The 27,557-nt window shown below is 46.3% G+C and overlaps 1 protein-coding gene across 1 annotated transcript in view; it reads right to left on the bottom strand.

Moving 5' to 3' along the window:
* LOC120846755 (AP-1 complex subunit beta-1) overlaps nucleotides 1-27,557 on the bottom strand; it is a 43,686-nt gene that overhangs the window by 3,041 nt on the left and 13,088 nt on the right. The window contains exons 9-19 of the mRNA XM_040218626.2: nucleotides 27,212-27,377; nucleotides 25,970-26,058; nucleotides 25,758-25,860; nucleotides 25,342-25,419; nucleotides 23,700-23,980; nucleotides 17,939-18,140; nucleotides 12,030-12,167; nucleotides 10,586-10,731; nucleotides 7,629-7,758; nucleotides 1,256-1,427; nucleotides 546-700 (exon numbers count right to left, since the gene is read on the bottom strand). Coding sequence (XP_040074560.1) covers nucleotides 546-700; nucleotides 1,256-1,427; nucleotides 7,629-7,758; nucleotides 10,586-10,731; nucleotides 12,030-12,167; nucleotides 17,939-18,140; nucleotides 23,700-23,980; nucleotides 25,342-25,419; nucleotides 25,758-25,860; nucleotides 25,970-26,058; nucleotides 27,212-27,377 — 1,660 coding nt within the window. The remainder of the gene's footprint in view (nucleotides 1-545; nucleotides 701-1,255; nucleotides 1,428-7,628; nucleotides 7,759-10,585; nucleotides 10,732-12,029; nucleotides 12,168-17,938; nucleotides 18,141-23,699; nucleotides 23,981-25,341; nucleotides 25,420-25,757; nucleotides 25,861-25,969; nucleotides 26,059-27,211; nucleotides 27,378-27,557) is intronic.

Here is a 27,557-nt window from a genome sequence, read left to right as displayed (position 1 = left end):
AGCACTATTGACTGCTTTTTTAAAGTCCGCTTAGTTGTAACGAAGGCAAGCTTTTAATCTGCCGACTTTTCAGGCTGCTCTATCATTCGGATGTTTTTCAGTCCCTGCAAAGTCTAAAAAACGGTTGGCGACTGTACTTGCTCCGTTGCCGGTCACATTTGGGATGCTCTTACAAGGGGCACATTGGCTCTACTCCACATTCCTCAAACAGTGGCAGCAACCCTTATCTTGAAAGTCATAATGCATGGGATGCAGTAGCAATTGCATTTAGAAGACATTAAAAGTCGTGCGAAGTTGTGGTGTCAAACCCTGGTAACACCACGTGAGATCATGGGACACTGACATTACATGCCATGGGGTAAGCGAGGATGCACAGATTCTCGGAGTAGGGGCCTCCACTATAAAGCATTCTATGCTTTAATAAAATTAACACTAAGGCAGCTCGTTCACTGGCCCCTTCATGCAACGATCGATGAACGCCGAATATTCTAAACGCTGAATGGTGTAGTCCTCCTCACAAGAGGAAATGGGGCTGGGGTGCTCACCGTGATCCTTGGATTGCCGGGCTGTATCTTGAGCTCCGCCAACACCCAAATGCCGTTGGTGAGCTTCAGGGACTGGTACAGCATGTCCTGGCCGTCCACGTTCCTCTTGGCTATCGTGAAGATGTTGTTGTTCTGCAGCTTCTGGGAAACTTGGTCTGCCAGAAAAACACAGAAATTGTTGGGATAGCAGATACTGTTTGCGCCGTTGCCATCAGTCGCTCTCCGAGTCATTGGGGATCGGAAGCCAACATCTAACAAAACCGTCCCTGTGGTCGTTGCTAACGAAGAGAGAGCGCTATCACAAGATTTCATGCCGCTTGAACCATGAACTTCATTAGAATTAACATTCTAGAGTGAGTGTGGACTAGCAAATAAAACCCAGGCCCACCTGCAAATGAGACCCAGGCCCACTATCAAGGGTGACCCAGGCCCAACCCACCCAAGAAAGAATCCCAAAAAAAGGAACATTGAAGTGAAACATGACAACCTTACAATGCATTCTATGCGCAAGAATTTCTACGAGGATTACCGAAACGGGCTGCAGACTCTTTTGTTACATCGAGAATTTCGTTGACTCTTCGCTTATTATATTCAGCCTCGACTACGCCGCTAACTCGTAGCAAAATGGGGGGCAGGAAATCGTCAAAATGCGAGCTTTGCAGAAAGGGACTCGGGGCCCAGAGAGGAAGGAGGGGTGGGCGTGTCCTCACCTGCAGTGAGGTTGACGTTGTCGAGGGTGTACTGGACCTCGTTTTGGGCGGGGATGTCTTTCCAGGTGGCCAGGAACACCCGCTTGTCCATCAGGCCGTCCTCCGTGCTCAGCACGTGCATGGGCACCAGGCAGCTGAAGTAGAACACGTCCACATTGTTCTTGATGGCCACCTGCAAGGACGAAGCACAGGGGGAGGGATTAGGACCGGATCCCACTCGTAGGCAACAGGCACCATAAGTTGCATCGCGAGTTCGCAAACTGGGTTAACCCAGAGGTTCCCAAAGTTCCCAAATTTTCTCGGCAAAACTTGGGTCTGGATACTAGCCTTTTACCATAACATCCCGGCAGATGCTCTCCCCTGAAAGATAACTTGCCCCTTATTTTTGGCTCAATTTGCTGTTTTTTTGTTCTCAACAAAACCAAGCTAGCCCCCCATCTAGTAATTGCAAGGCCCTGGCCAACTGTGATTTCGGCAGAAATGGCGTTGCTTAGCCAAGGCGGGATTGGAGCGAACATTGCCGACTGGGATGGACGGTAGTCTTTGCTTCATTGGCCCTCCCTTCAATCGAGAGTTTCGCAGGTCACAAAATCTAAAACTAGCATTTTTTTTCAATTTTTTTCGATCGCACGTCAAAGCTTAGTCTACTCCTTATTTGCACCCAAAGTGCTTTCGATTTTAGGTGGGCTATCTCTTTGGATATCACAGTAAGTATGAGATCTAGGCTAATGAAAGTTACACCAGCTTTCTACTTTAAGAAAGAAAACTTTACAAAGCTTGAAGCCTTTCTGATAATTTAGTTTGCGAGTTAGAAGATTTTGCATCGTGCTGGTCTGTGCAAGCTCCTTAGATCTAGTAACATGCTGTATTGCGATAAAATTTGATGTATAAGGCCCCAAGAAAAAAATTGTTGGCTTATTTTTAGTCGCGTAAAAAGATACCTTTTTAATATAAAACGGTTTTGTGGAACTTGGCTCTTAATTTCCACAAAACTTTTATGTCACACCAGCAAAAGCTATGGGTCATATTGATAATCTAATATACTAATCTCGCCTCCGTATTTGTTATTTAGGAATATATTACGGCAAACAGAAGTGAAATATTAATACCAGGACATTTTTCTTGGCTCCCGCAAGCCAGGTGACAGAAGAAAGTGTTTCGCGAAAAATGAAAGTTGTCTCAATCGTCCCGGTCAGGGGTGAGACAGGTGAAACAGGTTTTGGAGCAATTTTTGGAGCAGAAAAATCTGGATTTCGGAGCAGCTTAGGAGCACAAAATTCTTGTTTTGGAACAGCAGTGTATGCATTTTGGAGCAACTTCGAAGCACAAAAGTCTACAGTTTGGAGCAGAAAATGTTAAAGCAGCTTAGCAGCAATTTAAATCATAACAAAGCTAAAAAAAAGTGAAAGCCGTTTACAACTCCCTGTAACACCGAATTAGAGCGCAGCTCTTGAGGAGGAGGAGGGGAGGGTACTGGGGGGGGGGGGGGGTGGAGTGACCTGGGGGTGGTCACGTCGCATCGCATCGCATCGCATAAATCAGATTTTTCTTTTTTAATCGTTATTTTTGTCCACCCTGGTTCTAATAAGTCATCAGTGCCGATGCGCACCAAGATGAAATATATATAAAGAAAAAAAAGCGGAAAAGGCAAATCGAGTTTCGTGCCATAGATGAGGACAGGAAACACCGGCTTGCTGCAAAGTTAGGTGGGCACCTGGTACCTCAAGCTTATACAAACTGGTGCCAAAGCGCAATGGACTTCTTCCAAAACCGACGCGCCCCATTGCGGCGAAATACCACGCAGTGCACTCTGGGAACTAGTTGGCCACTCAGTTTCGGTTTCGACTGAGCAGATTCATCTCTTGCTATCACGCCGCGACCGAACGCGCTGCTTGCGTTTTCGATTACCTGACTTTTTTACGAATGTACATACACTCATTCTCGAGCGATACAAAACGAAGGCCAGGACATTTTTCTTGGCTCCCGAAACACCGGATATTATGAGTGTGTATGCAAACGTAGTAAGACGTGGCTTACTACAACCAGACAACGATGCACGCTCGTAGAAAACACGTCCCAGGGGTGGAAGCGGGCTAGAGCCTTTTGTATCAGGGCTCGGAGCAGCAAAAGTCCCACTTTGGAGCAGTTTTGGAGCAGTAAAAGGCTCGCTTTAGAGCAGCTCGGGAGCAGCAAAAATAAGTTTTGTAGCCGTAGAAGTAGGTTTTGGAGCAGGTCACGGAGGTCAAACAGGTGTCTAAAAGTGATTTGTTGTTTCTAAATGTGAAAATGTAGCAAAAATATATGCATGCACATCCCAGAATAATTTTCAAGCAACATACATACACACATTTCTATTTCTATTGCATTGAAATATGGAATATTGGCAATTTATGCAAAGGAAAGGCTTTGAGAACCATTCCGGCAGTAGGCAGAGTCATGATAGACTTTATATGGGAGGCCCCAACAATAAAAGCCTAACTTGAGCCACGCCAGTACAAAACCATCTACTTAATAGACCAATTGTAAACATGTATCCAGAAAACTAAACCACTGCAAGGTGTCAGATAAACTACCTTCGCTGACTACAGTTTTTGTTTAATAAAGAATACACATGTTCAATCAGTGCTTAAAAAGCCCTATATCAAGTTTAGTAACAAAATACAATACAACAAAATTCAGATGCAAAATAAAATGTGTATTTTATATTTTTAGAATACCACAGTCACTCATACATATGCTGCTTTAAGCATCGACTAGAAGAGCAACGCAACCTTATGTACTCCATAAAATGCTGTGCATTGCGTGTCTCCATAAAAAACATTAAGGTACCACAACATGTTTCAGAATAAAGCAGTCCTTGCTGACTTGTTTTCATTAAATACAAATGTTCTTAATCCCTGTTCATAAAATACAGTAATCCCTACACCCAAGTTAACATACAAAGCTATATCTATATTACTTTAGATGAGAAAATATATTGTCTTAAAAATATCACAGCCACTAATACATATGCAGCATAAACACTTACTAGAAGAGCCCACAGGCTCCATGTTAAAAAAAAAAAGGGTTGTGACTAAGCTGAATCTGTGTAATTTAGAAACAACTGAAGTTCACCTTTTTTTCACAGTTTGAAGAGCAGAGTCAATTTCTTTTATGCGCTCAAGTACTTTGGGCAGTTTAGAGTACACATCACTTAGCAGGAGGTGTCCACTCCCCACCTTGTCCATGTCCTTAAAGGACACATGCAAAGGAAAAAAACATTTTTTTTAAACGGCTTAGATGGAAAAAGGACGCCATAAAACGATTTTACAACGAAGAAAAAAAAAATTTAGAGCTATATTTACGGCGCAAAACGAATTTGTAGTTGGCGCCCGCGGGCACCGCGGAAAAGTGGTCTGTATTTATCACGTGACTGGTCTTTATTTATCACGTGGTGCTTGCGCTCTTTCGGAAGCTTCCTATGGCTTCTAAAAGTAACTTATTCATCTTTGTTTGAAGTATAACAAAAAACCAAGACGAATAAGTAACTTTTAGAGCCCAAAGGAAACTCCTGAAAAAGCGCAAGCAGACGTGATAGACCTGTGCTCCGGTCAGACGACGGCGGCGGCGCCCCGAAGCAGACGAACTTGTGCGGCGGCGGCGACGGCGGCGTGGAGAAACGCGCTGAAGCGGCGTTCGCACAACGCTTAGCGTGCGGCGGCGACGCAGCGCGGCGGCGCGCGGGCGTACCACGTGACCAGCGGCGGCTCCCGCGAGCGCCAACTACAAATTCGTATAGCGCCTTAAATATAGCTCTAAAAATTTTGTTTCTTCGTTGTAAAATCGTTTTATGACATCCTTTTTCCATCTAAGCTGTCTAAAAAAATTTTTTTTTTCCTTTGCATGTGTCCTTTAACTGCCTCATCCTTGCTTATGAGTTCTTGTGCACTCAGTAGAAGTGCTTTAAGAGAAGACAGTTTGAACGAGACTGAAAATGAGATGTAGCTGATCAGGCGCTGATCCCTGCGGGGCAGGCTGCCTTCTTACGTGACAAAAAGCCCACCAACTTCTCTCTACCCTACCCTACCCAACCCCCCCCCCCCCCCCCCCCCCCCCAACCAGATACACCTATACCCGAAACTTATACGAGTAGAGTGGCTATAGCAAGTTAAGGTACCCCCACTCCTCCACGCTAAAGGAAAGAAACAAAAAAGTGTGTAGCACTGCCAATTAACCAACTCGCTTAAGATCGCGGGTATTGTTTTCGCTAGTGGTCTGACGGCGGGAGACAACACACGACAGCGTGCACATTCGCGCACACAATGATGGTTTTGGTTTCGTTTTGACAAGACAAATTGAGCTCGAGAACGGATGTGCCTGTGCTCGCGATTCTTCACGGCTAAGCGTCCAAATATGGTAGGCTACCAAATAACAGGTAAAGCTAGTAAAGACCACTTACTTCTGCTCATGTTAATGGCCAAGGTAGCCCACCGGTGCCGAGGCACCAACTCCCACGATCACGACAAATCGGGACCACGGGCAACTGCATGCGCGCTCCAACCGCGCCAACCAACTATGCCCGAAACCAAACCGATGTGTTCGTATATCAAGCTCTTTGTAGTAAAAAACGACATCGCACTCTCGATGAACTAAAATCGACGCCTCGCCCTGAGGTTACACATGGTTCGGAGCCCCAGTCGAGTTGGTACGAGTCACCCGCAGAGACACCTAAGCAAAAGTACACACCACATGGTGGCCCGTGGCCAACCGTTTTCCGCTAAATTTAAAGAAAAAAAAAGTTGAAATTGGCGTTTTGGAGCAGGCTGGCGCAGGGAAGTGAATTGGCGCAGGGTGGCGCAATTGGCGCAGCGCTTCCACCCCTGACGTCCAGATAGAAAAAAAAAAAAAGAAACTCCCCCCAAAAGTGAGTCACAAGGTAAATAGTGAATTGGTAGAAAAACTATGAGCACCACATGAACGCTAAATACGGGTGTGTGACCGATTCATTCGATTGCTCACGCACTGGAAGCACGTGTGTGATAACCGAAAGTAGTCACGGCGACGGCGCCATTCATTTTGAGGAGACAACAGACACGAATGAACAATTACACAATGGAGGCGCTCAATAACACTTTTAAGAAAAGGTTTATTCTCAAAACGAAACAGATACCTAGGTTTTCTAAACTTGATAGCTTGTGCGTCGTACCTCTCGCGGCCAGACAGCGAGACCGCGTGACAGTGCACCGGTAGCATGCAGCCACAAATCACAGCGGAAAGTAGTAGGAAAATCGGGAAAATACACATATCATATGTATAGAAAGGTACTACAGCTGAAACCTTCGTATCCAGCGGTTGCTTGCGGTACCCAGTACCCGTGCCGTGTACTTTACTACGACGAGATTGAATGTTGCCAACCAAGGTCTCGTTTCCTGCTAAATCTAGCGTCGCCGCAAACTTTTTTTTTTTTTTTTTTTAGTTTTTGAGTTGTTTTGGCGCAGTGTGGCGCAATTCCGACCGATCTAACGTTTCTGGCGCAACTAGGCACAGAAAATTGGGTTTGTATCAAAATGGCACAATTGGCGCAGATGTCACACCCCTGGTCCCGATGAACCCGGAGAGCACTGAACGTGTCGTGCCAGCACTGCGCGTGCTTTACGATCTGCTATGCCCAGTTACGGGGAGCTTTGGGAGGTCTCGGATGCACGGCACACACAACACACTTGTGTTCTCCGGGTTTATCATCATGATCGAGACAACTTTAAACTTATTCAGAAGTGGAGTGTGTCATGAGTATGCTCTCATAAGACGTTTTTCATGCAACCGCGGGCGACCGTCGGCAACAGGTCATATTTAGTCCGGCTGCTTGCACTCTCTTTAGTCTAGTCTTTGTGGCACCAAAGAAAGACGTCGGGCTGCAAATCGCTATTCATATTACTGAAATATGTTTACATTGAAACCATAGAAAATCAGAAGAGGATTTTGTATATTTTCGTTGATTTGAAAAATTTGTTATTCTGTCTTTTGCAATAACGAGATCTGAGTGTTTATAGACAAAGGTTTTGGGGACAGATTTGGAAGATATGTGCATTCTTGTCTCGTTATTACGAACAACTCGCATCGTCGACGATTTTTTGCGTGAATGGAGGTGTCCACATTACTGGGACAGCACTGTATACAGTTGTTTCTTCTAAGCCTCAAAGATGCCTATCGGTGAAACACTGGCTGGTGTTCCGAAGCGAGATTGATTCTGGAGACCTTTCCAACGACTTCACCTGCATACAAACTGCGTCTATGTCTCGGACCTTCCCGCTCATTCAATGCCACTACATATTCTAGCATCGAGCCAGAGAAACGGCTGCCTCCAAAAGCCCAGGAACTCCCACTGCGAACCCACCTGAAGGTTGGTGAGGGGGTCCATCTTCTGCACGGGACCGTTGGTTCCCAGCTGCAAGCTCGCATCAGCTGGGAAGTTGGGCTGCAGGGGAATCTGCAACTGCAGCGGCTGAGCTGGAGTCAGCCCGAAACTGCAAAAAACAAAATGTTGACCAAATGTGTAATGCCAGCGTTTTCTCCCAGACACAAAGGCACTACCAACGCTCACGAAACCACAACTCCATGAAAACAGCGAGTCAACTTTTTACAATTGCAAGGTAAAAACAATGTTATTTATTCTACATAATTACGAGAGAAAAAAAAAAGTTGTATTCTGCTACCTGCCAACGACCTATTATATTTGGGAGGAGAGACGGAAATTTAGAAAAAAAACAGGCTTGTGGTGCTTTGCTGCAGACTATGTCGAAATGCAATGACATTTTTTATGTCCCTTCTATGAAGGCCACATCCTACTAATTAGATTACAAAAATGAATCTCGTTCCCTCACTCTGCTCTCGGTCATAGCATGCGCCTTAGCCAAACGCTGTTCTCTCTTTACCAGCATCCCGATGGCACAACTCCAAATGCTCTTCTCTCTTTGCAGTAGACTCAATGGCACGACTAACATGCCCAGCTTATGTGGAATGCGGATCTGCTCAGCCGTGTCCTCTTTAGTCAGTCCCTTCTCATTTACCCCAAGTTCGGACATTAAGTAGGGATGGAGAGAAGGAATTCATACAAAAAAATAAACGCGTGACAGTAAAAAAAAATTATACAGTAGAATCTCGATGATGTGATCACGGTTCATCCGAATTTCGGGAAGATAAGAAGTTTTCAAAATCCCCAGCCAAAGTCCCTTAAGACTAACGTATTACATTTCGGGATAGTCCGAATGCTTCGTCGGGCCGCGGTGGATCGTACGAACAATGGTCGACAATGTTCACTCATCTTTTAAGGCAATATCACTTGGCTCCGACAAACGTAGCCACCGCTTTTGCAGCATTTTTCTTGCCGTTTTTTCTACATGCGCGCCGAAATCATAATAACCACGGCTGCATTCCAAAACTCAAAAACATACCCACGTCTACTGTTGCTGCACTATCTGTGTTGTCAAAAGATATAAATTCGGATTGCTGGAGTAACTCGCATTCACCTACTCCAGGGTTGCTGCTTTATTTTTATTGTCAAGTGATAAACGGGTTTTAACAACTCAGTCACTCGAGTGAACACGAGAAAATATTCGGAATCAGCGTTGATGACGTGAACGTCAAAGAGAAAGCATCCTTTGTTTGCACGCGCATGTGCACGTCTGTTGAACTCCGTGCGATTTTCATCAACTTTCCTGCCTCATCTGTCCACCGTGAGTTGCGACCTGATTTAACATGTCTCGTAAGAGAAAATCGCTGTCCTTCAAAGAGAAGCTGGAAGCTCTGAGGAAAGTGGACGAGGACCCCAAAAGAAAACGCAAGGATTTGGCAAAGGAGTTTTCGAACGTTTTTACGCGTTCCAATACTGTCTCCTGGGTGATACAGTCGAACCTCGATATAACGAACTTCAATGTAACGAAATCCTCGATTTAACGAAGTATTTTATTTTTCATAATTTCTTGCCCATAGACCCCATGTATTTTTAGTCCCTATATAACGAAGTCTATTTTGCTGCTATTTCAATATAACGAAGCGCCATTGCCATAGAAGGCAAGAAATAAATCAACTCTAAAAAACAACTTCGCAAAAAAATTGTGGTTTAAAAAAAAAATTATGCGCAAACGCGAGCGCTTGATAGGTTACTTCGCGGGGACAGGCCTTCCAACGTTCCTAGGCTGCCCGAGGATGCGGCGCCGGTAGCGCCGGCGAGGCATGCGGCAAAGCGGATTTCACGAGGCTGGCCAGAAAATGCCGAGCAAAAAGTAAACACGGCATAACAGCATCACCACTGACATTCACTGATCATCATAGTCCACTGTACCGCGGGTAGCGCGGGAGCCAACTTCAGCGGGGGAGCGACGTGATGGCGTGACCGCGCGACCGCACGGGCAGTGCCATCTAGGAGAAGACCGAAAAGACCGATTATCGTCTTGCGAGCGTGATGTAAAGCAAAGGCGCACGCACACTGTGGGCGCAAGGGGGCAAGCGGGCAAGTAAACTGTGCGGTCAAGAGTGCTGTGTAGGTTGGAAACATTGGCACCGCCTAAACTAAACAGCTTTATTTTTTAACCGGGCGGTTCAATTACGTGCTTGCTGCCATAAGGAAACGTAAAGTTCTTTTTTGGATGAGAAAGCAAACGTTTTGGACGCCATCCTGAAGAAACTGCCGAGATCACGAGCACTCGGGAAGTGCTCGACGCAATGGACGTACTGAGGAGGTACACGGCGTCGCATGGGCAGCAAGATGCCGTGCAAGCGCTCTGGGCGCTCGAACGCCGTATGAGGCCGCCGACGCCGCTGCTACTGTCGGACAAGGCGCAAGCAAAACTCGCGGACTACTTTGCCCCTAAATAAATGTCATTTTCGGTGAGTTTTCATACCCGTAAAATGTTTCGGAATTTTTTTTTTTTTCGCATGCTAAAGCCAAATTTTGATTTAGCGAAATTTCAATGTAACGAAGTAAATTGCGAATTTTACCGACTTCGTTACATCGAGGTTCAACTGTATTAAAAAAAAAAAAAAGACTCTGAAGAGCATTACTGACTTCTTTGGCTGGGATTGTGACCAATAAATGGCAAGTAGCCCCCCTCCCTTTGCTTTCATGTACTTATGTGACTTGTTTTTCGTTCATACGAATTTCGGATTATACAAATATTTTCCGCAAAACCGCGAGATGTGTGTGTATATATATATATATATATACGGAAGAACACTATGCAAGACACTATGTTGACTGGAAGCATAGCTGAAGTGAGGTATAAGCAATATACACGAAACATCAGTTTGTCAAAAGCCACAAGTCACTGCTCCAGTGACGGGCAGACGTCCCACCTGTTTTTGTTGAACTGCACCGCAAAGCCCGTCATCGCCTGCATCGCCTTATTGCTGAAGGTCATCTCCATGAAGATCTGCCCGTTTCGCCGTGTGAAGGTGCCGGTGATCTCCAGGCCTTTGCCTCGGGCGGCAGCTAGCCACACCTGTCGTACGGGGCAGAACGTGCACGAAGCGTAAGCGATCCCCGGTCCAGGTAATCGCAGAGGCGAGACTGTCATGGACTTCAACCAGTATGTCACCATTTTATTGTTCGGAGACACTCGTTGATACACCCTTCAACGAAATCAATGCAAAGAAAGGTGCGATCCAGAAAAACTCGAGAACTGACAGCGCTCTAAGCGGGATAATAAATGGACGGGGAGCAACTTGCCTTAATGTTTGTGGTGCGTCACTCTCTTTACTTGCTATGTCTCTGTTCTCCCTTTCTCTGCGTGTTTTGCGAGTTGTGAAGGGCCACACATTCAAATGAAGTTTGATACAGTCAATCTGTTGTTTGTTATAAAAGTACTACATATTACGAGCATTTTTGTTCAAAATCTCTTATCATTAAATATAGATAATAATTAGCTTTATCCGGGTTCATTTCAAATGGGCTTGACTATAGTTATGAAGATACCATGGCCAGCGATGTTGTCAATCGCCCACCCACTAAGACACTAACCAAGAGGAACCATAATCCCTGGCAGGTTTACAACACTAGAGTCAGTTGTGCAGCTTGCAATGCAGGCTCGCTGTCTTCACAGTGCTTTGGCATTTGGAAGCTTTGAATATGTGTGTGCAGCTCTAACCATACAAACGAGTCAGAATTGGAATAGGGATGCCATTAGGGACTAGCTAGAGTAAAACTGAAGCACAACCACAGCAACTGTAACAATGAACACTACACACACTTTCAAGAAGCACCAGGCTCCCAATTGTAAACGTCAGCATGCACATCACCCGTGTCTATGGAAAATACCATCAATAAGCACCCCTAAAGGGAACGGAGATCATGGCCTTTCTATGTTTGACAAAAGCGCTTTTGTCGGGCACCTCTTGCTACAGACGAAATATCTTTGCAGGTGGAAAGGCGACAAAACATGCGCAAACCACAGTCAGCCCAGCAGCATAAGAAATATGAAACACACAAGGCCAAATGCAAGTATAGAATAGAAAAAAAAACAGAACAGCAGAATGCAGGTTAAAGGCCAGCCTGCAGTACTTTCAGTGGTGCTAAAAATCATCCTTTTCCTCAGTGTTTTGTCAGGGAGGGGAAAGGGGGGGCGGGCTTAGAAAAGAAGAATGTTTGCACAAAGTTTGAACAAAGGAACAAATTTATATTTTAAGTGCATGCCTCTGTTGGGAAAGGGAAAGTAAATTTTCTTCCCCAACTGCAGGTCGGCCTTTAGGAGAGAGAACCGACAGCAGGACAAGGGGAGCAGATGAGGACAAGGAGACTCACCCTTTTGGGAGGTGTGCAGAAGGGGCTGGCGGTGCCGATGCCGAAGATGTCGCCCAGCAGGCCCGTCGTGTTGGTGAGGGGAGCGGCCACAGACTGCGGCACAGGAGCTGCCCCCGCCCCTCCCAGCCCATCTCCCAGCTGAAACCGAACACACCTGCTGTTAAGCACACACCTGGATCACTGACTGCCACGGGGCTCTATCCAAGCCGTGACATTTCTACGCTTTTGGCCTGAACAAAAGGTAAGAGGGTATGTCGTAGGCAGGCCTCTCTTTTTTGATGCTGATGTGGGCAACACTAGATGACAACAAATGTAGTCTCGGCCCATAGCGGAAAAGTGTAGATTACAGCAACACCATAAATTGTAGTCTGGCACGCAAGTGGGAACCAAGTTTGTGCTTCTGGGGCAAAGGGATGCATACCACGCAGCGAGTAGACGTTTTAAGGTTTGCCGACACAAAGGCAACTAAGGCCATAGTGCACAGAACAAGAGTTATCACAGCGGATCTGATGGAGACTAAGCATCTAAAGGTACATCAGAAAAGATATAGCCCGTGTAAATAACCAGCTCCACAAAAAATCAATTGAACTATGGCATGGAACCGAAAGATGATAACCAAGGTCAGGGAAGCTAGATCACCGGTGTTGATGATCTAGCTAGAACAAGTGTTCTCTAACTTTTGAATCTCGAACACCTATCTTTCTCGATGGATAGCCAAAGAACCCCTTCTAGTCTCGGCACTGCTGCGATAAAGAAGTGCAGAAGTCCGCGGAGCTTCAAAGCAATAAAGTACACTCAAATCTCGTTAATTCAAACCCTCTTAATTCAAACTTTCGGATAATTCAAACTAACATGCAGGTCCCATCCTATGCGTCCCTATGAGAAGAAACTCCCGGTAATTCAAACTTTGCTTTATTCAACCAAATTTTTGGTCCCCCTCGAGTTTGAATTAGCAAGATTTGACTGTACATACAGTCGCCGACCGATCTTTCGGATGCCGATAATTCGGACTCGTTTGCTATTTCGGACCTAAAGGGGTTATGACACGAAAATTAAACGGATAGATTATTCTGGAAATGGAATGCTCATAGGCTACTTAGTGTATACACCAAGTTACTCGATTTTTAGAGCTATAGTAATTGCAGTAATCAATTTACGAATTTTTATCATTCTCATTTGGCTACCAGGCGACACTGCCCGAGCTAGTCACGCCATAGTGTCAGTAAACCACGTGACCATGAACGCACTCTCATTCTAGGCGCCCCCATGATCGCCCCAGCTCTCCTCGCCGTGGTACAATCAAAACCGCTCACGCAACTCGGTAACCCAAAAGCTATTCTTGATCTCGCCCCCAACCTGTTAACCTTCCACCCTGCATGCACCTGCGAGATGTTTCCAGACGGCAGTGACCACGGCGAGTTCGTCCGTAACTTGCAATCGCTGGAGCTGGTCGCCAGCGGGTCGCAGTCAAAATGAACAGCTCCCAACATCTCTTGATAACAATCACTCTCATCGCTGCTGCGATCAATCAATCAACTTTGACAAGGTGAGCGGTGCCGTAGATGTAATCGTCACGGATCGCATGCTCAAAACGCGGAAGGTAAACGAGGAAGCTGAAGCTCGAGTCGCCAAGAGAGTCAAGTCTGTGAGTGCATGCAAGGGGACGCCGCGCGGAAGGCTGACTACGTAGCCAGCCTTCACCTCCGCTTGGTCGGCCCCTCTGAGGGATCCGCACATAAATCGATTTATCCACGAAACTACCGCGCCATTTTCAATACAAATTTAGCAGGATTATAAGAATAAACAATCGGTTTTAGCACTATTGTTATCTCATATTTTATTTTTGGCGTGTCATAACTCCTTTAAAGGGGCACTGACACATCAAAATCATAATTTATTTTATTATCCGAAACGATTGAAAATGATGCCGGGACATTACCCTCAAAATTCGAAACTTGGGAATTCAGTATTTGTGAATTAAAAAAACAATTTCCAAATGCCGGATTTGAAGTTCCCGCGCGATCCGCGCCAGCGCAGTGAGTCAAATTTTGCGGTCTCCTGCGACTCGACTTTCTTTCGGACCTCCGCACCACGCTGTGAAGCAAAGCGCCGTTGCTACCGCGACCCGAAGAGAGGAGGAGGTGAGCAGGCGAAATAGAAGGGAGCTGGCGCGGGGAAAAACCGGTTTCTTCCCCGACTCGGCGATAAGCCTCTGCTCGAGCGCCGCCAAGGTTTCCGAGGGAGAACACAAATTCAGGAAGCGACATCACACCGAAATCGGATTTTTGGTATTTCAAAAAGAAAGGCCATAGTGCGTTCGTCATTGCGTTAAAAAACATGTTTTACGAATGCCGTTATTAAATGTTATAGAAATGTCGCCTACAAAGCTTCTAAATTTCCTGATTTTTGACGTCACCGATCAAAAGAAGCAAGGAGGTTAGCGCGGGAAATATAAACGCCAAAAATAAAAAAGCGCGCGCGGGAAAAATTTTTTTTTTGCGATGCGTTTTTTTTTGCGTGTTTATGACTACAACTACCATCATTTTAGACAATAAAAAAGAATACGACCTTTGGGGTGTCAGTGCCCCTTTAAAGGCCGCTGTACAAACGGGACGTTCTGCAGGGAAGAACCTTCTCTCCCGAAGCTGGAGACGGGGAGGGAAAGGGCCAGCGCTGGGTGGAATGGGATTAGCCTCGGGGCGAGGCCATCCTCTTGAGAGGGAGTGGGGACGGAACAAAGCTGCCGTGGGTAGGGAGCCTTCATGTGCGCTTTGCTGGGGGTTCCGGCTACCAGGTGGAAGATAAGCTTGTCAGACGGCGACCTCGGATGCGAGGACGGGCACGTCAGAGAATTTGAAAATAGCTGCTTGATTAGCCGGAGGACCCAGTGCGGTCTACTGGCTCTAGAAGGTGACTCGGATGAAGAAAACTCGTTTTGCTCCAAAACTCTGAAAGCATTCTGAAACGTGAACTCTTGCCACAAATAAAAATAACAAATACATGAAAAACTACGAAGGCACCTAAGCTTTCTCCTATGATGTGAGAATGCGTGAGCATTACAGGCAGAGTTATGTTGGCGCAACTTGCAATAAAGAAAGAAAAAAAAAGTTATGTTGGCGCAACTAGGCGCAACGAATAGCGCGCTAGTTTCACGATCAAGCAGGCCTAGCTTCGAAACCGGGCAAAGGATGGTTTTTCTCTCGTGTTCTTTTTTTATTTCGTTTATTTTTTTTTTGTTCGGTCACGTGACAATAAAAATCATATAAACAGAATTTTTTTTGGCGACGTCACCAGAGATTTTTTTTTCTTATTTCTCCTTTTCGTCTGTTTTTTTTTTTTCCCCTTTTTCGGTTTACGCTCTCTTTTGCAAAACTCTTTGCACCTATTTCGCGTTACTTTGGCGTCAGCCAAATAATTTTATTTATGGCAGGGAATTCTGCCGTACGTATCTTATGTTACTATTACCAATCCTGGCTTGCAATACGCATAGAGAATTTTGTCCGGCAACCAGTTTGGGAATGACGAGGCCAAATTCGTGTTATAATTGTTTTGAGGTACAAGCATAATTTCGGCCTCGTTATCCGTCGGTTTCTATGATTGGCTCTTCAAGTATCTTTTGGGAAGGCAGACGACTGGCATTTTTAGAGTGCACGTGAGTCGACCAGAGTGAACATTGCTGAAGCGCCTCCAGTGTGATTTTGGCCGTAAATAACTAGAGGCCCCGGGCAAAACCACCCTATGTAGAAACGTATCTACCTTTCTGGTTTCATAGAGAGCTACGAAAGGGACGAATCCCAGCCGAGTCAAACTACCGGCTTGCAAACGCAATCGTGTTGACAATAGCTACAAGGAGTTTGTATGACTCTCTCTGGCGGTGTGCAGAGGGCAAAGGCACGGAGGTAATATACGCTTTCGCCTAGTCACCTCGCAAACGGTTGGGTATTGGCTGCAGAGATCCATTTCGCTTTGTTTTATCACCGGGATTACAGCTTGATTTCTGTGTTCCTAATTTCACAGACAGAACGAAATCGCTTTTCTCGTGTGGCGTCACGGCGGTGAGACAGAAATCAATCAGTGTACCGGAATTCGACGCTTGTGCTCGTTCTATAGCGCTTCTAAAAACCGTGCGATCACGGCTGTGCAACGTCAACAATGCATAAACTGCAGTTACTTGTACTCGTATTGCATCGTGAGGGAACGACTATGACTGGGTAAACAGGAATAGGGAGAATGGGTGCGTGTGATTTGTTGAAGTTCGAATCAACAAATCAAGCTTCAACGAATGCGATAGTATTGCATTCACTCAACCAGCTATATGAGTTTTCAGACGGTATATACCTTCCAAGTATGCGATTCGTGTTCTGCCAGTGGTACTTCAGCTAAATTAAAAAGCAAAATCCACGTTGAAAAAAAAAAAAAAGTTTACGGTGACTCGAGTTGCTCCCACGCAGAATCATGTTTCACGTAAGCGTAATTTTTTGGGTTCGATGCACGACGAGGGGTCTTCAATCATAAAAATAGTTTGATTACGATTATTCGCAACGCTAAAAATTTGAAAGCCAAGCAGTGAAGAGAACGGTGTTCTTATGAATATTATCTACATTTTATTTTACACTGTTTGAATACGCTGCCGTCGTAATGTTCTTGAATTATTGGCTAGCTTGTGGCGGACAGGGAAGTCTTGCAGGACCATATGATAGGACCTACACTAAACGTGCCGCGCTTCGAAAAATGTTAGTCCAATGCATACCAGCTTAGCGCAACCGGTCGCTGCCCGCGGCGTTTTTTTTTTTTTGTTTTTTTTTTCGGGCAGCGAAATAATTTTTGGTCAAGCAGCAGGCTCCCTTTTCAGCGGGTTAGGCCGGATTAACGGAGGCATCTCCTAATCCGTTCTCCGTGTTGTCCTCCCGGGGGGGGGGGGGGGGGGGGGAGGGCGGTAAACAGGGGGGGGGGGGGGGAGGGCGGTGAAGGAAGGAAAGGAGGGCAGGAGAGGAGGAAACGCAGAAAAAGTGGAAAGCGCGAACTGTACGGCGGCCTTTAAGGAGGAACCGTGACCTACCCAAGAGAAAAAGTGCATATTCACGACCAATGTTTCGGACAGCTTGAAGCCAGAAAGTTCAATTTTTCATACAAAATCAATGCGAGCGATTAGCGGGAAACACCACTGAGAAGCAGCCATTTTGGATTCTATGTTGGCTGCACATGGATTGGCTTGGTTTGGCAGCGCTATTTGAGTACTGCTAAGTCCTACCGCAAAGCGACACTGTACAGCTTTCTTTCTCTAGCTGCACATCATCATTGTTGTTACCATTTTGCTTTGTTCATTCGCCATTGCTGTTAAGGACTCTTGCACCTCTCATCTCTTCTCGATGAATTGTTTTTTTAAACTACGCCGGCTTGGACGTCATTACCCCATCTATTTTTTCGCCGCTGCAATGTGCTGCTTAGAAGCGCAGAAAATGCTCAACCATAACACTAGAAAAAAGGCAGTGATTATGAAGCTAATAGAAAGTTGCCGAATGCAAACGGAGGCATAACCTGAAATAAGGTGCACAGGCATAACCGGAAGCAAGGCACTATTTACGGCTTTATTAAGCCCGCTTAGACGTAATAAAGGCAAGTTTTTTAATCTACTGATTTTTCAGACGGCTTTATAATTCTGACATTTGCTCGGTCCCTGCGCAGTCTGAAAATCAGTCGGTGACTGTACGAGAAAATGTCTGGCACGGTCAAGCATGAACGGATGGCTCAGATCTTTTAAGGCATTAGGATGGACGAACAACGAAATTTGAGAACTCTGGGAACCTAGTTTGAGGACCGATGATCTAGAAATCCACAGTGTCATGAAACGTGCAAGAATAACCGAAGCAAGGACAGATCAAGAAGACCAGAAAGCGGGGCTTCCTCACAAAGCTGTCTAGGCCACCGGCAAAGATGTCCATGGCAGCAGCAGATGTGACGGCGGCGGCGGCAGCCGGTGGAACAGCAGCCGGTGGAGCAGGGGCCCCAATGTCCATGCTGAGCAGGTCTCCAATCAGGCTGTCCGCACTGGGAATCACCGTCGACTGGTCTCCCGCCCCCGCCACACCGGCCTCTTCGGCAGAACCCACCCTGATAAGGGAACAGGGGGGAGACAGCTTGGGCAACAGTGCAAGTGATGCGCTCGACGTACTACAGTTTAAACCTGGATGTAACGAATCTGTATACAACGAAATCCTCTATTTAACAAACTTTTTCAATACCCCAACGCGACCTTCATAGAAGCGCTTGTATTTGTGAACTCCATGTAACGAAACACTCGCACTGGATAACCTTGATTTAACGAACCCGCTCTGCCGCAATCTCCATTTTTTTTTTTTTTTTCGGACTCCGATAATTTGAATTTGTTCGATATTTCGGACCTAAAGGCGGAACCGTGACCTACCCCATTAAAATAGTGTATATTCACGACCAATGTTTCGGACAGCTTGAAGTCCGAAAGTTTGGACTAAATCGTTGCGAGCATCAGCGGAAAACACCATCAAGAAGCGGCCATTTCGAATTCTATGTTGGCTGCCAATGGATTGGCTTAAAAAGAAAATTGGTTTGCTCTGTATGTTTATACAGCCTTGATGGAGATACGCCACGACGGGTAATCGGTCTCTTAGCTGTAGATGAGAAATTTAGCCAGTGCAGTACAACTGCTACCCTGGGATTTTTAACGTGCATCACGCAGTAGTGATTACACGAACGCGTGCCGGTACGAAACTCATCCAGATCGAAAAGGGGGGGGGTGGTGGGGAATCGAACCCAGGAGGTTCCCAGCGCAAGCTTTCGCTGCACGCTCCGAGCTGAGAAGCGTTAGCCCACTCGGCCACTTCCTCCCCTAATGGATTCGCTTGGTTTGGCAGCGCTACTTGGGCTTTCCCGAGTCCTACCGCTAGGTGACGCTGTGCTAGCCGTTTTTTTCCCCATTTAGCTGCACGTCATCATCATCATCATTTTGCTTTGTTTTTCTTTCCTTCGCGTCTCCAGTCGCCATTTTGCGCTCGTGGTTTGCGCCTCTTATCTCGCTCGCACAACACTGGCTTGGACGTCATAGCCCTATCTGTTCTTCTGCCGCCGCGATGTGTCATTAAGAAGCGCAGAAAGTACTCTACCATAACGCTCAAAAAGAAGGCAGCGATTCTCAAGCTAAAGTTGCCGAACGGAAACCGAGGCGTAACCTGAACAAGGCGCTATTTACAGCTTTTTTGAGCCCGCTTGGAAGTAATAAAGGCAAGTTTTTCTGCTCATTTTTCGGACGTTTTTTCGGTCCCTGCGAAGTCCGAAGAAACGGTCAGTGACTGTACCTAAAATGCAGATATATTCTTGTTGAATTGCCACCAAAGGTGAGCAGCCTTTGGTGTCTACCACGAGGGAGGTCTTGGATGCCAACGATGTATGTCCGGCTCCCAGGACGACAACAGTGCTTTAAACGCTTTGGTGTCCGTTGAGCGCTGCGTGCTGCCTTCGCTCGCGCGAAAGGCACAACGCAAGCTTACAGACTTCTTTTATACTAAATAAATGACGTGGCGAGTTTGCCCACGTGGATTTTTAATTTTCGCTTTCTTTCCACGTGTCCTTTACGAGTTTTTCCGCGAAAACTGCATGTAACGAAATCCTCCATATAACGAATTATATCAAACTTTTATGAATTTCGTTATATCCAGGTTTTACTGTATTCCAAATAATACGAACCGAAACGGTCCTTCGTGCTTCTTCGAGATACCTACCACATTTAGAGAGAGCTGTGGCCGAAACTAGGAATGGAATGCGAAGTTGAGGCCCTATTCTTTCGGCTATTTCACAAACGGAACATAACAGAGCTTGCAGAGACTGCAGTTGCAGAAAAAGGCCAGGTCGGGTGTTTCGGTTGATCTTGTCAGCAAAGGTGCGGATCAAACCACGAGGCATCACTTTAGGGCCTCACGTGGTACTTGCTATACTAAGTTCCTTGCAGAACGCCAGCCAGTAAGTTTCTGCAGAAACAGCGTTGCACAAAAGTGGCGATGCAGTACCGGTCCCTGCCAAGGGGAGTGTTTCGCGTCATTCTTATTTCCGTGCAACACATAGTTTCTACTCCAAACGTTTGGCTGACGTTTCGCGAAACAGCCGACAAGAGTGAGGAGAACGACGCACAAGGGAATCCGGGAACCAATGTGCCCAGGAGACAAGGCCGTCTCCATCTTAGATTTTGTGCCTTTGAACTGCCACATAAACTTTTGCAATGTCAAGGTAGGCGAAGAATGGCATTTTGAGAAAGACAAACCAAGGGGAGATAATGGCCCGCACATTACGCCATCATTAGTGGATCCTCGGCTCCCCACGGCACACACTCTGAAGTTCTGCAAGATTACGAATTCAAGTGGCTGACGCCAGCATCTTGGCATCACTACAGTGCCTAGAACGAGTCTTTGACCGGTGCATTTGGTGCCCTGTTCTTTCCACGCATACCAAAGTGGTGGTTCCGAAGTGGCAAGTGTAGTGCCGTGGGACACCCCGATCCCGGCAATTGAATGTAGAATTTCTAGAGAAAAAAAAAAAAAAAAAGACCGTGCCATCACAGCTTTTTACTTTCTGGCTGCGAAAGCATCCGTGAACTGTCAGGACGAAGAGCGACCTGCAGTTGAAAGGGCATCTGCGACATCTACCACCACCGCGACACTGCCCAGATTGCGGCCGGCGACGGCGTGATACTTTCACGACGTTGCCGGGTGGGAATCAAGGAAACACTCTCTAGATGCGGTAAACGCGCTGGTCGGAGAAGCGTTCCAGGCATCGTAGGATCGCCGGACACAAGTGTTGCTCTCGTCACGAAAAGACTGAAGACGCGCTCACGGCAACATGGATTCGAGACAGGCAGCGCTGTGATACATTAGAAACTTCAGCTCCTGCATTACTGAGACTGGCGTACTAGAACCGAGAGGTGTGCCAAGCAAGCCGCCGCTACGTTGGGGAGAGGGGATCCTCCGTTGAAAACTACCTCCAGTATGGCGAGCGGCGCTGCTGTGCAAGATGCGGATGTGCTGGCCACTTGCACCTGTGACAACTTCGAGTGCTCCGTCGTGCTCCTACTACACCCCTACTGCTCGGACACTTGTGATGCAACGATGGAAGGAGCTGGGAGAAAAGCTACAATCGCTTGTGCTTTGTCCCAGGGTTTGATACCGGCTACCAGCGTTCCAACAAAGAAGTTCCCTTGTTTCGAGATCACCAGGGACACCACATACTTTGAGAAGTGGGATCGCGACTGTAAACAAACTACCCTATAGGTTTTTGATTGGGTGCACCCATGTTTGCGTTTATGCAACAAGTGGCACTTGCGTTAAATAGCTTTCAGCAAACGACATAGAAGGATGTGTTGTGGCGGACAGTTTGATCTGGAACAGCCCTTCATGCCTGTTTGGCATACCTGTCCATTTTTTTTTTAAAGAGCTCTGGTACGAACTGGAAATGAAATGAAAAGCTGAAATCTTGTACTTTGGACTATTTGGCAAACTGAGAGATTATAGAGGATATAGAGCTTGTTGGGGCCGCAGGCAAAGAGTAAGTATGGATCGAGTGTTTCAGGCCATATTGTTTGTGAGAGTATGCATCAATTATTTTTCCCTTTTTCTTTTTATAATTGATACTGGAATAACATTTTGTACAGTACACTGCTGCCATGTTGAGATTTTACACAGCTACTCCACTGCTACACAAAGATTGCTGAGCCAGTCTTTCTCGTTATTTAGGTAACACTACTGTCTCCACCACCAAACTTTAACAGTAAAAATACATATTTTTGCATTCACGACATCATGCAGTTGGTTTCTCTATTCAGCTCCTTTGAGTAATGAAATAGGGTCTATACATTTAATTGTTATATAGACTATTTGGCTTTATTTGTCTTACTGCAACCGTTCCTAGACTCTGCAAGAGTCTCACCCGGTCAGTAGTGAAATTCTACTGCATCATGCAGATGGACTTCGTGAAGGGCAAAAACAAGACAGAAAAGACAAAGTCGAAATGTAGGAATAAGCAAGATTATGGCAATATTAATTTAATTTTGGGTTTATACTGCTCAATTCTAATACACTAGGTGTTTAAGAAAACCTTAAAGTTGGGGTCGTACTGCTGATACATCATGCAAAAGACAGTCTGCGTACAAATTCGAACGCGAGTCACCGCGAGATCCGTGCTTCGAATGCCGCATGGCATTGAGTTAAAGGAGGAAACTTGGCAAGTGGCATTTGAACCACGGCTATTGCGGAATCTCGTGTTTGCAGACTGTCTTGTATGACGTATGTATGAGCAGTGTGACCCCGGCTTTAAAAGCACTACAAAAACACACACACCCACACATAAAAAAAAAAAGCTTTGAAAATACTGCAAACGACTTTACTTTCGTTGGCTTTATATATTGCAAAAAGTGGGTTGTGGCAAAGATTCGCAAGAATGAAATTTCTCGGCTGGGAGTGATACGCAGGCCAAACGCTCTCACATAAAAAAACACTCTGCAATGATTATTTTTGCTTCATAAAGCTTTCCACCAGCCTTTCTCCTATCGTGAAGAAGGAAGACCAGCGAAGCTGCACTCGATACACTGTGTGCTTCTTCGTCGTCGTTCATTTTTTGCGCTGTTTTCCTACGATGAATTCCCACCAACACGACCAACTATCCATTCTTCTATTATACCTGGACAGCTACCGCCCTCTACGAGCGACGGCGGAAACCATACTGGTTGTGTGCTTGCCGCCGTCGCTTATAGATGGCAGTAGCTGTCCAGGTAGGTTTGTGTCGACATACCAGACATGATCCTGGGAAACCTAGCCCTTAAGAGCTCTGCTGTAAAAATAAATAGAGCACTCGAATTGCAACATGAATTTGTGTTAAAAATAAGGAACAAATCTTTTGAGCACAAGCACGCGAATAAACGCCACAGATCCAAGTCAAAATGCTGCGCGGCCTGTACACCGCCCCCGATCAGCTACCGGCATCTTGACTAGCAGTGCCACGGCACACCAGTTTCGAATGGAGGCGCCCAGAAACGAGCGGCGCTTGGCACACCTCCCAGTTCTAGTACAGCATACCGAGAGTTTGCAACTGCTCGGCTAGGGTCACGTGGTTTATGGGCCGCATTTGCAATACAAGCTACAGCTACAGCGAGGTGCCAAAATCTTTTATCGTCTGCAACACACTCAGTTTTTCTGCCCACCTTTCTTCTCGCCACACGAAAACTCTGTGCATTCGCACTTGCAACCAATCTCCACGGAAGCCGTCAGTCATTAAATTGCAAATGCTTCCCATGGTTAAAGATGTACCCTATCTACAATCTGGACTGTCCTAGTGACAACGTTAGAGAAGGGAAGCTGCGGACCTTGTCTTCTAAATGGATTGGATGGAGTTTTGTATAAAAAAGATAAATGCCCGTGCAGTATCCCATTCTCGTAGCCACCGTTTTGTGGTGGTCTTTCTAAACCTTAATTACGAGACCTGTAAGGTCGGGAAGGGTGGAATGAGAGTTTCGAGCTCGGCAAGCACGTCGCTAGCGCGATCGGGAACGGTGTGTAGATCGTGGCCCGAGCCGAGGGCGTGCCACTTGGCACTTCTGGTAGAAGACGACAAAGTTCTGTCATAATCGCAACGCAACCGAACGGGCAGACTCACGAGTTGTGCCTGGGCGGCAGGGCCCGGCGCAGGGCCACCCGCTGTCCCTCAACGAAGGCCGAGGGCGGCTTGTGGTAGACGGAGGCCAGGCTGCCGATGTGGCAGATGAGCTCGTCCAGCAGGCTGGGCTCCAGCAGGTCCGTCTCCTCTGAGATGAGGGGCTTCTCGGCCAGCACCACCTCCTTGGCCGCCCCGGGGTCCGTCGACAGCAGCCGCCAGTAGATGAAGCCCCGATCGCGCAGGTCTGGGTTGTCGCTGTCCTGCGTTGCCAGGCTCAGCACCTGCACATGCCATTTGGAAGGAAGCGTCAACGCCTGTCCGAGAGAGGACTCGCTCGGTAGTCGGGTGGACAAGATCAGCAGATGAATGAACAAACGTCAACACGTGGAAAAATGGGAGTGAGTTTCTGCGGTGCTTCGCTGCAGACAACGTCGAAACGCCGTTGTATTTCAACCTTTCTTCCACACATTCTACTGAATGAGATTAACCTCATGCCCTCACTTGGCCCTTAGTTGTAGCACAACGAGCCCACCTCTATTCTTTTCCCAGCCAAACGCCGCTCTCTGTTTTACGGCATCTCATTGGTACAATGAAAACGCCAAGCCTCGGAGGAGCAATGTCCTCTTCAGTTCGCTTCTTTTTCTTGCGAGGTAGCATGAAGACGACTGGAGCACTTGCAGCAAGCACAGGTCTCCTATCACAAGTCTCTTCCCCTGGGGTTCTCTCTGACAGAAGCTGTGGAATCCCTGTTCAATGGTGGAGGCAAGCGCGAGCTTCTGGCATTCCACTGTACCTCTATTGCAGGGAGCAAAGGTCCAAAATACCCTCTCACGCTACTTGCACGTTCGACGGTTTGGTTGGTGAAAGAAATGTAGCATTTAATAACCACAGCATCACGGGTCCCTCTATTGCACAGTGGTCGAGCGTCAGACTCGCAGTCTTGGAGTCATGGCTTCAAATTCGCTTAAAGGACACTTAAAATTTTTTTTTTTTATCTTTTAAAGTTATCTATTTTTTACCCTCCCACAAGTGCGCATTTGCTTCGTGTTACAAATCCCAATTTTCCAGCCGGCTGCAGGTGTACAGTTATAGAAACTCGATGCGCAAACTTCCAAAGACAATATAGATTGATCTTCCCAGCCAGTTTGGCTAAGCTGCCGCTGCTCCGATGTGCAGCGGCAGCTTAGTTAACTGGAGAGAAAATGGAGGGAACTTTTTCTGGGCGTGCAACAACCTCGCTGCTGCTCCGCGTGCGCAGTGCACGAGTTGATACGAGCCGTCTCGTGCACCGTTGCCTGCGAACGAAAATTATGGCGGCATTATGCATGCACCAAACACTCTTAGGTGCGTTCAAAACCAAATTGTTGTCAAATCTGCAGGGAGAATCCCAGAACTGGCTAGGCTCCAAACAACAACGAAACAATGTTGCAAATGCAGTTTAAGGTGCTCTTGAATGACGTGGTGTTTTGCTGCCATCTTAATTTTGCCAAGAAAAGAGTGCTCGGCCAAGCTCTACTAACACCAGAACGTCACTGCAAACACCGGGGTCCTCTTTTTGTCGGCATCCTAACTTTGCAAAGAGCCCATCTCTCAATCGGTAGGACCTTCTTGAATAAATTGACGAGAAAAAGAGCCTTCCTACCTGTTGCACCAGTTCTTGTGTTTCTGTTGGGCGCTTCAGGAACAGCTTCACTATGGCTGTCAGCAGCTGGAGCTGAACCTACACACAATGTTGGACCAAAAGGTTTATCAGAGAATGAGACCATAAAAAAAAGTATATAAACAAGAATTTAGTTCACTGGCCAACAAAGCATATAAACAATTAATGCTTTTTGCAATTCAAACACATTTTGTACAAGATTAACGACTCAAACGAACCTTAAAAAAAAAATGGTTTTAGAGAGTGATTTTTTTTAAGGCCTTAGCTCGTTGAGGGTGGCCAATATTTACATGCATTATAACTCAAATATTGTAAATACATTGATTTACAACAGCTTTGTTTCTTTGCAAGAGCCCGAGACTGTGCTCGAAAAAAAAAAACTGCTCGACTAGGCTCACCTGCGTGTTTTCGTCGTGGAATCCTTCCAAGAAGCTTTCCAGCAGCTCGTCTGCATTGTCAATTCGTTCTGCATACTCTCCAATGATCCATATCATGGATGCCCTGAGGATTAAAACAAAAAAAAGGATGCAGATAAATTTGCTTCCAGCTCGGCCGAGAATAAGAAGTCAAGCCCCACTTGTTACAAAAATGAAGAGAGACGTCCACTTACCTAGCTTCTGGTTCGTCTAACGTGTCCAGGTTTTCGCATAGCGTGGAAATTATGCTCTCATACTTGTTTGGGTATTTTCTGAAAATATCCTGCAGAAAAAAAATTGTTTTGAGAGATAGGAGCTAGATTACAATGACACGATACAAATTTTAACTGCGATATTTTTTACACTTTGACAACACACTGCAGAAATAACAGCCAAAAGAACAGGTGCCTCCAAGCTTGACAATGAAAGGTTTATTTTATGCAAACACTTCTATGGCTTATCCACTTTTCTTAAAAACTATGTGGATGCATGCACTCCCCAGGTCCGCTGCTCAATTGGAGTTACAACCCAATACAAGGGATATTAGGTGCAAGTCACCACCAATTTACAAAAGTTCTCCCTTAGCTGTCTGGGTGATGTAGCCTTTTGTGGCCAGCGGGTTAAGGAGGGGGGCGAAATGTGGCAAATCAGGACCGCTGACATCAGTGGTTCCAAGGGAAAGCGAGGAAGGGAGCAACAGAAGGGAAGCAAGTTATGCTTCTTTGTTCTACAGTGGTGCACTGAAGTTATGTGCTTGCCAACTAACTTTTATTTACACAATCGCCCCCAATGTCTGTTTTCTCGCAAAATAAAACAAAAAAACTACCAAGTGCCGACCTCTCAACTGGTCAAGTGTTGCAGTTTTATGCTCATTTGTTAAAGCCCCACAAGCAATCTGGGCCCACCAGTACCACAGATGCCTGCCCGTCTGCCCCTGCTCCACCAAGGCAGCCAAAAAGCATTGGAAGGTGGAAAACATCTTCCTCTAGATTTATGATAAACACCTTGTATGTTTACAAACACAAGCAGTCTCTTGCCTTCGAGAGACTTCTACAGTAAAACCTCGTTATAACAAAATGGGGTATAACAAACTAATGGATATAACAAAGTAATCATAATTCCCCTTGCTTGCTATAGTGGGAAGAAATAGATATTGGCTATAACAAACTAATGGTTATAACAAAACAATTATGACCGCTCCTTCAACTTTGTTATAACGAGGTTTTACTGTAGTTGCTCTGCCTCAGCAGGCATTCGAAGCTGTACTATGCTTGTAGCCTGGTACATGAGCCGCCAAAATCTAAATACACTTTTACAAGTATTCCTTCCAGTTAGTCTACGAGATGCATTACCGTTAAGTTTCTCAGGCAGAAAGTTAATGTGCATTCCAGCTGGGCAACTTCGATGCCCGAGAGTGCAAACAGAGATCGCCTGACCTTGATGACCACAATGGCCTCCTGGACGACGTAGTTGACCTTGGTCTGGATGAGGTCGAGCAGCGTGCTGACGCAGCGCTCTGCGGACTGCTCCACCTTGATGGCACACCGCCCGATGGCACGCACCGCCTTGCGCACAAAGTCCACGTCCACCTCTGTGGCGTACCTGCAACCCCGAGCACGTTGGGACCTGTCTCTAGCTGCCACGCTCCACCTCTTCGCCAGATCACAAGATCAAAGATCACAACTCGTCATCTTGGCGTTCTGCCGTGCACCGTGTCACACCGCACGCTCCACAGTTAAAAGAACTCAAACACAGTAACATATCGTAAAACATGCTCGAAGC

This window comes from Ixodes scapularis, unplaced genomic scaffold (assembly GCF_016920785.2).
Source record: "Ixodes scapularis isolate PalLabHiFi unplaced genomic scaffold, ASM1692078v2 PGA_scaffold1__304_contigs__length_218370807, whole genome shotgun sequence".
Lineage (NCBI taxonomy): Eukaryota > Metazoa > Arthropoda > Arachnida > Ixodida > Ixodidae > Ixodes > Ixodes scapularis.
This window is presented reverse-complemented; position numbering and strand designations above follow the sequence as displayed.